The sequence below is a fragment of the Apus apus genome, chromosome 3 (assembly GCF_020740795.1).
Source record: "Apus apus isolate bApuApu2 chromosome 3, bApuApu2.pri.cur, whole genome shotgun sequence".
NCBI lineage: Eukaryota > Metazoa > Chordata > Aves > Apodiformes > Apodidae > Apus > Apus apus.
The window spans coordinates 23348985-23364168 of NC_067284.1; the positions used below are offsets into that span (position 1 = coordinate 23348985).

The 15184-nt window shown below is 35.5% G+C and overlaps 1 protein-coding gene across 1 annotated transcript in view; it reads left to right on the forward strand.

The window, feature by feature from the left end:
* Window positions 1-14977, forward strand: part of COL21A1 (collagen type XXI alpha 1 chain) — a 102881-nt gene extending 87904 nt beyond the window's left edge. The window contains exons 22-30 of the mRNA XM_051614894.1: window positions 439-510; window positions 3946-3981; window positions 4678-4722; window positions 6884-6916; window positions 10433-10579; window positions 10676-10730; window positions 11025-11225; window positions 12742-12819; window positions 13562-14977. Coding sequence (XP_051470854.1) covers window positions 439-510; window positions 3946-3981; window positions 4678-4722; window positions 6884-6916; window positions 10433-10579; window positions 10676-10730; window positions 11025-11225; window positions 12742-12819; window positions 13562-13749 — 855 coding nt within the window. The 3' untranslated portion in view covers window positions 13750-14977. The remainder of the gene's footprint in view (window positions 1-438; window positions 511-3945; window positions 3982-4677; window positions 4723-6883; window positions 6917-10432; window positions 10580-10675; window positions 10731-11024; window positions 11226-12741; window positions 12820-13561) is intronic.
* Window positions 14978-15184: the final 207 nt, after the last annotated feature.

The following is a 15184-nucleotide window of genomic DNA, read 5'->3' on the forward strand; positions in this document are numbered from 1 at the left end:
TTAGTCATAAGGCAGCTTGTTTTGAAAGAAAACATTACTTAACATAAGCTCACATCAGAATCCATTTGATGGCTTATTCTTACTAATTTTATACTAGATTTTAGGCAATGTAGGTCAGCTGTCCATGAAGTTCAAACCTGCAAATGTTGCCATTACTTCAGGTAGTTTTATTTATTTAATTTTAAAAATCAGCATAAACTGTATTAAAAGGCAGTTTTAAAATATAGATACTGGAAAACTGAGGTTTAAGAATTGAGTCCCTTTTGTAGCTTCTGTGTATTCATTATCCTTTCACAAATTCTCCTGACATTTCAATCATCCTCCGTTATAAAATTTTAAAATATCATAGCCAAAGCATATCACGTAACCCCAAGAAAACACTCAGTGTGTGTTTTTACACACAGCTTATCAGTGACACAGTGCTCTTGTATAACTCAGGGAGAACGAGGAGTACCAGGCACTCCAGGTGAACCAGGCTACCCAGGCATGCCAGGTATCCAGGGTATAAAGGTAATTATTTATTCCAGTTTTACTTGAATTGTGTCTTTTATTGGAAATACTTTTGTTGTAAGTGATCATTATTAAAGGAAAGAATTTCTCTAAAACATCATTATTATTAGAGAGTAGATGGTATATTTTGGAAGGCCCCTTCTTTAGAGAAACAATAGTTTTTCTTAGGGAGGAGAGACTGGTGAAAATGGAGGAACTATTAACATAAAATGCTATTACATAGTTATTAATGGAATTTCCATTATGAATTATAATATACGATGGTATGATTCTGTATTTGCTTAATCTTGTATCTTATAACTAGTGCTACCTCTATAAAAGTATTTTTCTGGACCTCCCATAAGAAATGGAACATTTAAGCCTAGGCAGCTGGGACAGATTCAGCTCAGTCAGCCTTAGCCATTAAGAATTACCTGTATTTAGCTCACAGAGTCTGAGCTCCTTGGGGAGTAATAAATTCACATCTAAACACCTTTCTTTGACTGTAGCTGAAGCCTAGACAGTTAGCTAAATTAAAAGTTGAAATTTTAGATGGCCAAAATTAGGTTAGATGTATTCTACTTCAATTTTACAGGTTGAAAATTATTTCTTATTTTCAGATCGGAACTTCTGTGTATTTGTCTTGCATGCTGAGTTCTCATACAGATCATGCCTTCAAGGATCTCACCATCTCTTGATGCAGCCTTACATCTATCAAACACTGCTATAGATGTGGTTATGCTGACATTCTTCATTGCTGAAGAACTTTTTTTGAGAACACATTGTAAAATTTCATATTGATGTTTGACTTACCTGGGTAGTCAGCCTTATTTTTAAAGTGTAGCTATGTAGGGTTTTCTGGCAATCACAGGTCTTTAAGGAGTTCCAGATTGAAAAAATTACAGGCAAGGTTGTTCTTTGGTATGTTTTGAAATTCAAGCACAAAGCTTTTTGCCTAACTTAAAGCTGTGATTAACATTACATGAAATGCTTTCCTAGAGACTTCATTCTGTAAGATGTCAGCATTCTTTAAAAAATGTCCTATCTGGTTGAAACCTCTCAGTTTTGCCTCAGCCAATAATGCAGAGCTTTTTGTTTGAGTGGAAGCTGGAAAGACCCTAGATATTTGTTGTTTTTTTTAATACTGACTTTAGTTGTCTTACTGTAAATCATAGAACTCACTGGAGTGTAAACAGGGCCTTTTGAGGAAAAATCAGCCATGCTTTTTCTGTAGAATGAGGTTGCTCAAAGCCCCATCCAACCTAGCCAACCAACACTTCCAGGGAGGAGACATCCACAGCTTTTCTAACCATCCTCACAGTAAATTATTTCTTCCTCATATCTATTCTAAATCTACCCTCTTTCAGTTTAAAACTGTTGCCTCTCATCCCATCACTACATTCCCTTGTAAAAAGTCCCTTCCCAGCTTTCCTGTAGGCCCCTTTAGGTACTAGAAGGCCACTACAAGGTCTCCAGGCTGAGCAACCCCAGCTCTCTCAGCCTGTCTTCATAACAGAGGTGCTCCAGCCGTCTGATCATCTTCATGGCCCTCCTCTGGACTCACTCCAACATCTCCATGTCCTTCTTGTGTTGGGGGCCCCAGAGCTGAACACAGTACTGAAGTGTGTTTAGGGAATGTATCTGACACTTGTGTTAGAAATCTAATAATGTTTCCTAGGAAATACTGGAGTCTCAACTAGGGCAAAGAGTTCTCCATTACATATTCAAGTTACACATTTCAGAATAAACAGGAAATAATGGAAAAGCAAATGAAGCTTAGTTAATGTGTCAGACAGAAGTAAGCAGTTAGTGAAAAATTATAATACATATGTGTAGTATTACCAGCAATGTAGAGCACTACCTTTTGAAGGATGAAGCCCTTAATATAAAGGCATTACAGAAATAGAGTTGAACCAGGTACTTCATTATGGAAGGAGGGGTAAAGAAACAGTAAGTTAGAAGGGTGCTGTTATATTTAAAGTTTCATGAAAATCCCATGCAGAGACTTCAGCTTCTGCTCCAGAAGGGCACAAGTTTCCTATATGTCTAGTGTCATATATGCCAGCTATGTATGGATGTCTTAGTATGCCGGGGTATCTCAGATGTCAGTAGACATATGGGGATGCCTTGGGTTGCCTAGAGCATCTTAAATGCCTATGCTTAGACAATGGAAGCAAGTCCCTGGTGAATGGAGGCTAGAGAATTGTCCAAATTTAGATGAATTTGTGTCGGCTAAATAAGATAATTGAACCAATACAAGATGTAGAAAAATTAGCCTTTTGACCAGTTTCAATACAGTGGTTTTCAGAGCAGATAAGGACAAAGTTCTCCTGGCTTAAGTATTTCAAATTGTACAGAAGCCCAATGAAAGAGTTGACTTGAATTGAGTCAGAGTAATAACAATATTTAGTTAATTTCATTCTCACAGTATACCCCCCATTTCAATATCTTATGGTCATATAAGGTGCAGTAATAATTATTATAAGGGGTGTTTTATTGTTTGTGGAACCTCTAAATTTTAAACTGAAGAAGGTTTTGCAAAAGTGATTATCTATTTTATAGAAATTATGCAAATCAGAATATATATTCCTGGTTAACTGCAGTTACAAGTCATATGTATGACAAGCTCTTGAATTATTTGGGAGAAAAGTGCATTTTGGGCATCTGTCAGTAAAAGTGAAGCCTTTCAGCTATAGCTTATTTTAAAACTTGAAACCAAACCAAATATTTTACATTCAAGTACAATGCAACCAAATACAGCTGGCATAAATACCCTCTTATGTTCTGGGGTTTTCAATCAGGAACATATTTGCCTGGCCAAAACCTCCTCTTTACTTCTGTTCAGTGTTTAACTAAACATTCTCTCTTTCAAAAAAACCCCAAACACATACATTTGGCTCTTACAAGAAAACTGGTAAAACAGATAAAAAAAAGTCATCCTTTTAATTTTCTTTTTTAAATGCAGTTTATTTTTCATTTAGAAATATGTTTTTTGATGTGTTGTGCGTAACTTCTGCATTCAATGGGTTTATAGTAAATGTTACAGAAATTATTTCTACTCTATTCTCTGTGGGTGAAAGTATCTATACTTAGTGATTAGCATTCAGATGAAATTTAACCCATTAGAAATACTGCTCCCCCTCCCTGCCTACATCCTCTGCACTCCCATACACTCTGTGGATAAAATTCTGCTGGATTTGCAACCTGAACATGTTGTATTTTTTTATTTTAATTTGGTATATGAGTATACACTTTCCTTTTTGATAGTTCTTTCTATGACAGATTCCCTTAATACAACTTTCTGTACTTCTCTCAATTATTGTGTACATGTGGATAAAGTGATTTGTTTTCATTCAGTGTAAGTAAAAGCTATTATTTTACTGTGTTAAATTAAAACAGACTTCGTGTCTTTGAGATGAATCTTGCAATGAAGACTTTTCTTCTAATATTTTACAGGGGGATAAAGGAAATCAAGGTGAAAGTGGCATCCAGGTATGTCAACTGCAACACTATTCATACAAGGTTTAGGTGTTAATTCAGGAGCTTTTTTTGATATTAACCTCCACAGAAGGTTTGCTTGCAGAATAGCAGCACTGAGCCCTAGTGTTTCTTCAAGGCAAATTGCCCAGTTTGTCCAGTATGCATTTCCAGCTGTGTTTCTGGGGCAGAGCAGGCTATTGACATTTGTTGCAGAGCTCTGTGGTCTTAGCAATGGTGTGGGCTCAGGAACATGGGTTGTGCTACTGTCACAGGGGCTGGGCCATGACCCAGCACACTTCCAGGATGGGTTCTGTCCCTGCCTGTCCCAGGCACTGTGGGATCACATAAATGCTTATTAAAGTAACACCACCTGGTCTCTGACTGCCTACTATATCATAACGAGTGGGATTATCCTCCTGGTTATCTAAAAGTCATGGGAATGCCTATAAGAAAAAGGAGAGTATCATGTCACTACTCAGATCCTAACTTGGCTCCACTGTGTTTGAAGTAGAAATTGTATTCTTCTGCATCATTTCTGCTCTGAACTCTTGAAGACTAACTTTGCAAATTGATTAGGCCTGGCTCAGGATGAGATTTTAGGGTTTACATCTTTGTCTTATTTTTGATAGCTTCATTACGTCTGCCAGATAAATGTATGTTTTAAGAAATATATATATTTTTTTAAGAAAATCTGTTTCTTTTCTGAAGGGACTGAAAGGAGAAAAAGGAAGACAAGGAAATCCAGGCTTACAGGTACTGTTAAAATGGTGAGCCTAGTTCAAGAGAGCCATGATTCGTATTTCTTAGGATTACTTCCACCAACTTGGATAGTTCTTTGTATCAGGTGAAATATATTAATGTATGACATGATTACATAGTTATACAAATTACCTTTTATAAAACCTTAGTGTTTTTAAAATAGCATACAACACAGGTAGAGAAGATGGAGCCACAGTTTTCTTGGCTGTGCACAGTGGAAGGATGAGAGGAAACAGGCATAAGTTGGAATGCAGGAAATCCCAACTTGACAAGACATTTTGCTTTGAGGGTGCTCAAACACTGGAACCAGCAACTCTCAGTGATTGGGGCAAAACCTGTCTGGAGAGGGCATGGAGCAGCCTGCTGTGGCTGGATCTGTTCTGAAAAGGAAGTTGAACCCATGGAAGTTCCTTCCAACCTACATATATCTGTAGTTCTGGGTTATTAAATTTTTGAGAAACAAACCAGACATTTGTTTTTCTGGATTGTTTTATTAAATACTTAATTACGGAAATTTTCCATGAAAAAATTATAAATAACAAAAAGTGCAGATAACGGCATGAAGTGACTTTTGTGTAAAGGTTGTAAGGGTGATGCTTGAGATGCTGAGATTTTGCATGTACCATGCTACAATTTTATGTAGTACATTACCTCCTGAACTATACTGGGAGTCATTATTGACATCTTCTGTGCTCATAAATTACAGATGTTTCCTGTTTCAGCTACAAATCAATGAGATCCAGTTGTTTCTCTTGAGCTGTGGGCCAATGTATTCTGATTGTGTCATAGTTGGCTATCTTGTTATACCACAGAAAATAACTGTTAGTATTTATAAATACTTGTTAACTACATAATCTATGTCGTGTCTAAACAGAGAAGTATTTGTTGCAAGTGTATATATCTAAACTAGACTTGGAAGGAAGTCACAGTTACTTTTTTGAGAATTACAACATTGATACAGCTGCCTGTCTAGCCAGAAGGAACTGATTCCAGTGGAGCATGGGCAGGAGATCTGGATTGTATGTTTGCCTAGTTTTATCACTCTCAGGCATATGTAGGTTGACAAGAGTCCGGCAGTAAAGCTGAGCAGATATTTTTGAAAATAAATAGCTTAAACTAAAAGCCTGATAGTTGGTTTTAACCAAATGTAGTGCCCAACTCTAACATTTTGCAGGTTAAATTTTCTGGTCTTTCATTTTGGAAATAATGGGCATTTTTCTTTCATACATTTATTATTTTAATCATAAGGTAAACCAAAGTGAGTGTGAAAGAAAATGTTTGTTTTGGTGTTTGTTTTTTGTTTTTTTTTTTTTTTTTTTTTTTTGTTTGTTTGTTTTTGTTTGGTTTTGTTTTTTTTTTTTTTTTTTTTCCAGATAGAGTAATGTAATTGAATGGCTGTTGATTTTTTTTTTTTTTTGAGAAAGCTGAAAAAATAACACAGACTTGGTCTAAAATTGTTTCCCAGGCTTATCTAGTTTGATCAGCAACCAAAAAATCAGTCATTCACTTACTTCTGGCAGACAGTGCTAGGTCCTTCCAAGGTTTCTCAAGCCTCCAGGATGTCTCAAAGATGCAGTGCAGCTTGCCTCGTTTGTAAAAGTGAACATCAGAAAAGTGGAATAATCTGCACTAAGCAACCATCTTGCCATGGAACTTAATGATCTATAACACCATTGAGCCAGTTGGCAAAAATGACACCAAAACTATTTGCCAAAGCAAACTTACCATTTGCAAAATCTGGCTTACAAGTCAAGTTTGTATTTCAAAGGCTCTGAACTTGATTTCTGTGTAGTGAGACAGTAATCAGGAATTTCCTTTTGCTAGAACACGTATTTTTATTTCTTTTGTAGAATGAATAAGGTTTTGTCTATGTTTATATATTATGACTATATGTGTATAATATGTACGATATATTCCCAACTTATCCTTTTGCTATGGGATATTAAAGGTGTAAGTGTTAATGCACCATGATACTAATTTTTCATCATTATATGCAATTTGGATTTTTTGTACGACTAGCCATCACAGCATCTTTAAAACCTGATGTGATTAGTTATTGAAAACAAAGGACAAAAAATTTATTTTTTATTCCAAGTGTTTTGTCTCAGCTTGTTTTTAACTTTTTTTTTTTTTTTTTAAATATGAATTCCTAAAGGGAGTAGAAGGATTGAGTGGACAACGAGGAGAGGTAAGTATTTTGTAATGACAAATATAGTACTACAAAATTATTGGATGCGTTTCTGCAAATTACGTGGTTTGTAACATATGTGTTTACAGTCTTATTTCTGTACTCACTTCTCTGTAAGCAACAGAGATAAATCAGCTGAGAAATATCATAGAAGAGAAAGAAGAATTAGTTTAAAAGATATGTAGCAAAAGGTATATTTCATGAAATGAAAGATTAAAAAAGAATTAATCCAAATATATACTTCAAGAGTGTTACAATAAGCAACCAAACAAACTGAGAAGGAGGTGGTTGAAGAAAGGAAGCAATTAAAGAAAAGAAAATCTGGGGCTTCTACCCTCATTGAAAAATGAAAATATAGTTCACAAAAGAATACAGAATACGTGATGAAAATGACCCATATTGTTCAGCAGGAGCCAGCAGGGCAGGATATAATAGTAAGGCTACAAAATAAGATCTTTCTTCTTGTACACCTTCCCTCTTTTTGGCAGTCAACAAATTGGTGCATTTAAGCCAGAGATCAAGACCATTGCATTTAATGTCAATCTTGGATTTATATAATAATTGCTTTTGAACTGCATTGATGCCCTTTACTTTCAGCTTCCAGAAAGGTCTGTGGTAAGGACTTGTCCAGATGAACTATTGGTCTTATCTGTTTTAATGGGACAGCAATGGGACTTCATGTGTGTGTGTCTTTATTTCCTAAGCTAATGGAAAGAAACATAGTAAAGCCTTTACAAAGACTTTTTTTAAAAGGATTCCAGTTTTGAGACTGACTCAGAGAATGGAGAGCAGGATTCTTCTTCTCTACTACTAAATTTTTACAGGGATAATTCAACTCATCCTGAAACTTGAGGGGCATAAGGGGAAGCCTGCTTGGTCTGCTCTTGGTCTGTCAGAAATGGCATTTGTTGTCTCCAGGATATTTTTTAAATCCCATCTTTTTTCATATATTTTTAAAAAAATATCTTTTTTGTGTGTGTTTGCCGGTGTAGGTATATATGTGGCCAGACCTTTTAATTTATGTGTTCCATTTTGTTTGAAAATTGGTATTTGAAAGATTAACTTTGTTAGATTTTTTTTTAATTTATTCTAAGATTTAGTGAAATCAGGGTACCCACTGTCCCATTAATACATTTCGCTTTCTTCAACATAACTTAGAGATTTCTGTGTTGAACCCCTTTTCATTGAAATTCTATTGAATATTAATAACTGGACATATTAATTGGAAGCTCAGTTCTGATAAATGTCTTTAAACATATAAATTAGGCTATATGCTGCTGTGGTTCTATAAAATACTTAAAAATACAGTTTTGCATATCGGTGATTTGCTAAATTTTTGCCAAAATTGGTAAAAGATTCATTGTGCACTATTGAACTAGCCTCTAAGTATTGAAAACCATAGTAATAATCAATTTATTCTGGAAAATCCGTTTAATAATATCCTTACTATGTGCTAAGATACAATGATGTTGTGTTTACTAACCGGGTCTATAAAATTAGTGTATTTTTTACTTTTATAAAAAATGTTGGGTTTTTTAGTCTCTGACTCCTTCGAAAAAGTTTCTTCAGTCTGTAATTCTCAGCTCTCATTGAGCTCTTTTCCCTTTTTTTAATATTCTTTGCCAATAGCAAGGGTCAACAAACCAGGCCACACATGGGATGTGGCTGAACATTTACAAGACTGAGATACACTGCAGAAAATGTTCCCTCAACAGTTTCATTTGCTTTTTGGCAAGTTCTGCAAGCAGTTGTGTGGATGCTTCCAATGTTTTGTCCTGGTGTTTTTATACTGGCTTCTTGCCACTTTCCCAATATTTCACTGGTTCTTAATCCTTTTTAGCCCCTTTAACATTTAGTCCAAATAAATCAACTTGCAAGTCAGATATCTTGTATGTAAATATAGTTAATTGCTGTAAAAGTAATTAAAATTAAAACACATAACTTCTAGCTACAGAGACAGCATGTTTTTCATATCTCAGCTCATACAGCTTCTAGTATGGCCACAGGCAGCTCCATATGCTCCATATGTTTATCTCTGAGCTGTGCTGACCCTATTAAATGGAAAAAACATTTGTAATACTAATTAACAAGGAAAATTCTACATGGTGAACTAAGAGTATCAGTTCTCTATCACTAAAACATTGACAGTATCAAGAAAATAAAATACAAATACAACCTTGGAAAAAATGAGTTCTTAATTAACATATACCTTTTTAATTGGGAAGAGGGTATTGACTGCTTTTCAGTTCATGCATGTCATCTTCCTGGTAGACCATCTTTCCAGGAGTACTCTTAGGCATTTGACTAACATTTGCCATATTTTGTCTTATTTCTCTGTTGTGTTTTTTTAAGAAGAAAACCCACCTGCTTTGTTTTAGTGGCCAGCTCTTTGCATAAAACTTGAGTAATGCGATATAGAATTTGAAGCTTGCTACCCTGTAATAATTCATGTGGAGAACTCTGGGCTTTGTTACTCATTCAGACCAAGCCAGAAAGCTTTGAATTTTTCTGATGTAAAGAATTTTTATAAGTACTACATAGAATGAAAGTAATATACATACCATAATTAAAAATTCTGTGTAAGTCTATGAAGACTATATGCCTGAGTACTTAAACTCCAATAAGTTTTCTCAGATATATTAATCCTGTTGCTTGTTTCCATAATTCCATCTAAAATAGCTGGAAAAGCAAAAAAAATTTTTTGAAGCAACTGATAACATAGTGCAGAAGCTGTGCAAAAATGGATTGAAAAAGCTCATCAGGGAGCAAACATAGTATACTACTATAATATTGGGCACATACCAAATTACATTGTACTGAAGTTTTGTTGGCTCGAGTGCAGGGAAGGAGTTCCATATGAACTATTCCAGTAGGTAATTCCATGCATACAAGAACCATTGATTTGAAGAAGATACACAAAAATATTCTTCAGTATTGTTATCAATCATATTGAGAATAAAAAGAGTCAGAAAAAACCCCCAGAAAAACCCTAACTGAAATAAAACTTTTTCCCCCCCTTTGTCTTATATACTACAGACATATGGTAAAAGTTGTGATTATTATAGAAGGGTTGCCAAAAACATCAGTGATGCCAGAATTTATCTTCTAATTTTTCCAGCCTTCTAAGGATTATAATCTACTGTAACAAATTACCTAATTCTCATGAAAAAGTGAATAAAGCAATTTCCTTCCATATGTTAGTAAGGAAGACTATTTTGCTTTATATTGATTAGTAAGTAAAATGGGTCCTTAAAGTAAAAAGAAAATATAGCGATAACTTTTTTTCTAGTTATATTTGGTTAATAATTGTATCTGAAGCAGTCAATAGAGAATCTGAAAACTTCAGTACATTTTAGTAATACAGATCTCATCAGTATCGAGTCAATTTTCAGTGAAAATTTATATTATTTTAATGATAATTAATGAATATTTTCTCAGAATATGTTTGCTTTGTGCTCTCTAGCTTCCTAATGGTCAGTGAAATTAAAATTGGGTTTTCATTGGTTTTCATTCCAGAAAGGTGAAAAAGGAGATCCAGGCATTCGAGGGAACAATGGGCAAAAAGGAGAATCCGGTATCCAAGGTTTGATTGGACCTCCTGGTCTCAGAGGTCAGCCAGGAGACAGAGGACCCCCAGGGCTACCTGGATCAGATGGAAAACCTGTATGTATAAGATCTCAAACTTGTCATTTTGGGTACCATAAAAATCCCAAACCATGCATGCTCTCTGTTTTTTTAACTGTTCTCTGTTCAATACAGGCACGAGATTTTTCAGAAGAATTTATTCGACAGGTGTGTTCAGATGTACTGAGAAGTAAGTTTGAAAGCCTCTTTACTGTTCTTTCTTTGTTTAAAGTAATAAAGAAGTTTCCTGATAATTGTAAAGATGCATTCTTGAAAACATGATCAATATTGATGATTTATCACTTTCCTTCGGATGTGGGAATATATTTTCACATTGTGGGTTCCATAATTCACCATCTTGTTTCCTAAATATATAATTTTCTCTAAAGAGAATAAACTGTTTTTTTATTAGTGGCTAGTAAGCAATATTTTCATATTTTCTTGTTACAACACTCTAAGCAATTTTTTTTTTTAATTGTCCCAGCCCAGTTGCCTGCTATCCTTCAGAGTAGAAGGCTACAAAACTGTAACCACTGTCAGTCCCAAAGTGCTTCTCCAGGACTTCCAGGACCACCAGGTCCAAGAGGCCCTGAAGGCCCAAGAGGATTTCCTGGTTTACCAGGAAACGATGGCATTCCAGGGCTGACAGGCATCCCAGGTCGCCCCGGGGCTCGTGGAACAAGAGGTACTGCATGCATGTATCATGGTGCTAATGTTTTTTATGACTTTGCTTTCTACTTCCAGTTTAGAATGGGATTAGTGCAGGGAGGAATAGAGGAATGGCTGGGTTTGTATCACAAAGTGCAATTGAGGACATGGTGCAATGTGAATGTTCCACTTCTTACGAAGAATGCATGTCAGAAGAGAAAATGCAAGAACAAAACAAGATAGCTAGTGTTCAGCTCTACTGTAGTCAGACTTTGTTTTGATCTTTTTAGGGAGTTCTTATTCTCATGGAAATATTTTAATTTAATTTAGATTATTTTTTCAGATTAAATATGCTTAGATGGGGGTTTCAATATATTTCCATGTTTTCTGGTTTACCTTCTTCCAGATTTCTTTGTTTCTGCTATTTCAAAGAACAGTATTCACTGGCTATTGTGTGTTACCCTGTAGGCTGATTTTTGGCATGTGACAACCTTTTTACTTCTTCTGATTTCCTACTTTTTTTTGTTGTTGTTGTTTTGTTTTTATCTTATAAGGCTTTTTAATAATTTCTCTATGCTTCTTAAGCAAAGCACAAAACATTCTGGTTTCTTTTTAGGTAATCTAAGTTTTATGCTTCCAAGTATGCTTCCTCATCCATCCAAAAATTCCAACTGCTTTCTGTGATGTATTTGCAGACTTTAAGTTAAATATGCATATACAGTCTAGAACTAGACCAAGAGGCTTGGTGAAGTCCCTAATCTGGTAACTGGTCCCAGCACTGCCTGTGTTTCCTATAGCATCAAAATAATCAGGAAAGCTGTATGAAAAACAGCTAACTAGTAATGTGCCAAGGGTAGGCAGGCAAATTATTAGTAAAGGTTTATTTTCTTTGTCACTTACTAACTGTGACCTAGCTTATCAAAATAATTTTAAATGCAATTATGATTTGTCTGTAGTGCTTTTATAATTTCATCTCCAATAGGAGAATGTGCAATTTTCATCTAGAGCTAACACTAGCAGTTCTGTCCATTCCATAAGAGCTGGAAAAATAGATATCTTTTTCTATGAAGAAACTGAATTTATTGGGTTGTACTAGTGTAAGAGAGCACGTTTTGCCTCTCAGTATTTCTTTGGTGGAAATTTAATTCTACCATGCATTGCAGAAGACTGTCTATATAATCTGTATTCCACAGGGATTGTGGTGAATATCTTGCACTTCCTTCATAAAACTTCTTAAATACTTTGCCAATGGAAAGGTAATGACAACAAATTTCATAACCGCTCATTATCTGTTTCCTCAGTTTATCGTGGCTGTCTGCTTAACAGGTGCTACATCAGCTCTTAACTCAGTAGAAATGAGGATGAATTAGAACTGGGTTACACTGTGCAGATTGCAAGGAAATGCTCATTTTGCATCTCGTTATTTGCTTTTGAACTACTATGTGTTTTATTCAATAAGTATTATCAAATGCTGACTTCCTCACTCATTTGATGAAAATATTCTTGTGTGCAAAGTTCTAGATGTGTTTGTGTCTAATGTGTCTAATTCACAGGCCTGCCAGGAAAGAATGGCGCAAAAGGCAATCAAGGAATTGGGGCTCCTGGGATTCAAGGTCCCCCGGGACCTCCAGGTGAGAGATGGTTCAGCTGTGCAGATTCAGTGCATGCTAATAATTTCCAAGAATTGTGGTTTAGAAAAAGTGTCGATATGATTGGGAAAAACCTAGCTAGCTTTTACACATCTTCTGTATCTTAATCACCATATATGATTTATGGCTCATGCCTGTCTCTTGCATGCCTTTAAAGTTGTCATATATATGTCATATTTATAATATGACATATATAATATGTCATATTTAGTGTAAAACGGGTCTTGTAGAGACTGGTACCTGTGACTGCTGTTTCTTGCTAGATGGCCATTATCTGAAAGCTGAGCCCTGTTATAATCATGTGACTGTAAGCATTGCTTAGGGAAGGAAAATGTTCTTCCTAACAGCACTGTCTTCCTGCAAAATGGAGTGTTTGGAAGAAATATTAGAGCCAGAGCAACAAACAGAAATAAGGAGTCTGATTCATGCCATAGTGGCTCCAGATTATATTACAAAGTATAACGAGGTATTAAAGTAGATCTTTAGATTTCCTTTTAAAAGCTGTTTTTATTTATAGTGTTTTCCATGTGCTTTAAAAAAATAAAATCTTAATAAGCTATCATGTTGTCTGTATAAACATATAAACCGTTTGTGACAATAATTGTGTTTTTCAGTTTTCTTTGGCTGCTTACTTCACCAAAAAGCAGAGGATTTGTGGGTCCATATTTTCATTTTAATAAAAATACTCTGTAATGTGTTTCTCTATTGCACGTGTGTTCTTAAGGTCCTGAAGGTCCGCCGGGTATGAGTAAGGAAGGAAGTCCTGGAGAACGTGGGCAACCTGGTAAAGATGGAGATCGTGGCGGTCCGGGAATGCCAGGACCAGTTGGACCCCCTGGAATTTGTGACCCATCACTATGTTTTAGTGTAATCGTGGGGAGAGATCCATTTCGAAAGGGACCAAATTACTGATTTGTGATACAATAATTTAGAGGAATAGGTGTGGTGCTTGTCTTTTATGGTCTTTCAAGTCTCAGGAAGGTGACCAGCAATAACTCTATAAGCAGAAGCAAAAGTACCTCTGACATTATAAACATTACAAATAATGATCTCAAAGGTTTTATCTTCCTTAGAAAAGAAATTCCACTATTTTTTTTATAACTTACGTTGATTGAATCTTAAGTGTTTTTGAAGAGAATATCAGTTTTAATAGGACTAAAATGAACTATAATATTTGGTATTTAGTAAGAGTCTCTCATACTCCTGTCACCACTGAAATCCTTTGCAAGATTGCTGGAGATGCCACTGAGGAGCAGGACTAGACCTGAAATTATATTGGTCAGGTATAAATTACTGTGAAATTTTTCACATGCAGCCGACATATACAGTATTTGATTTTGAAAGAATGTGGCTGGCTTTATCTTCATATGTGTGTGAATCTCATTGGCTTGTGTACATTTCATATGTCACGGCTCCAAATGTTCTGTGAGCAAAAGCATATATCAGATTTTTATAAATTAAGAGAAGTATCTGGACTTATTATGGAATTTATATCACCTATTTTGCTGTGCAGCTCTTTGCTTAAAACCAAGGTGAAATGCAAGGGTAGAACTCCTACTGATTCAAGAAAGGCCAAAGTTTTATTGAAGGTATAAAAGTTCCATGTGGGTGATTCAGTTTATATGAAAATAGCATTACAAAATAAAAAATAGCAAACTGGTCTAGCTACTTTATAGATATGATTTGACCAAAAAAAAAATATTAAAAATGTTTGCACAACCCCAGCGTAGCAGTTCTGCATAATTAAGTACTAACTTATATACCCTTTACTGTTTCTCCCCAAGGACTGCAGTTTCCAAATTGAAGAAGCAGGTTTACTAGGAGAAAGGTCTAACTGATGGCTGACTAGCTGCAATGTTTCTTATGCTGTTTCTTTTTTAATGTTAAGCAAGCTATGTGTAATTTTTATTGTATGCTTTGCTGATTAGTTGTATTGCTTGCTTTTACATAAAGAGCAAAGGCACAGTTCCCATGAAAATTGACATTGCATTTCTTAAATTAAGGTAGTCTTGTACTGAACTTAACCAATGCTTTATAAGTGGCTTTCTCTAATGTGTTGTTTTTATGTTGTCTTCTATCAGAGATTGGTAATATGCTTGACATTCAAGGTAAAATAAAATTTTGTAAAGAACTGGTGGTACTTGGAGTGATTGCAAGAGTTACTTGTGTCCTGTGTCGCAGCAGAGTGGTGCCTGTAACTCATGGAGGGATAATTCCACCTTGCAGCTGCACTTTCTTCCCCCAATGTCCTTCCGTTTCCTCTGGAAAAAGCACTATGTCCTTCCTCCTGGGCTCCCACAGAGCTGCACTGTGCCCAGTGCTGCCTGCCCAAAGCAGTGGCCCACAG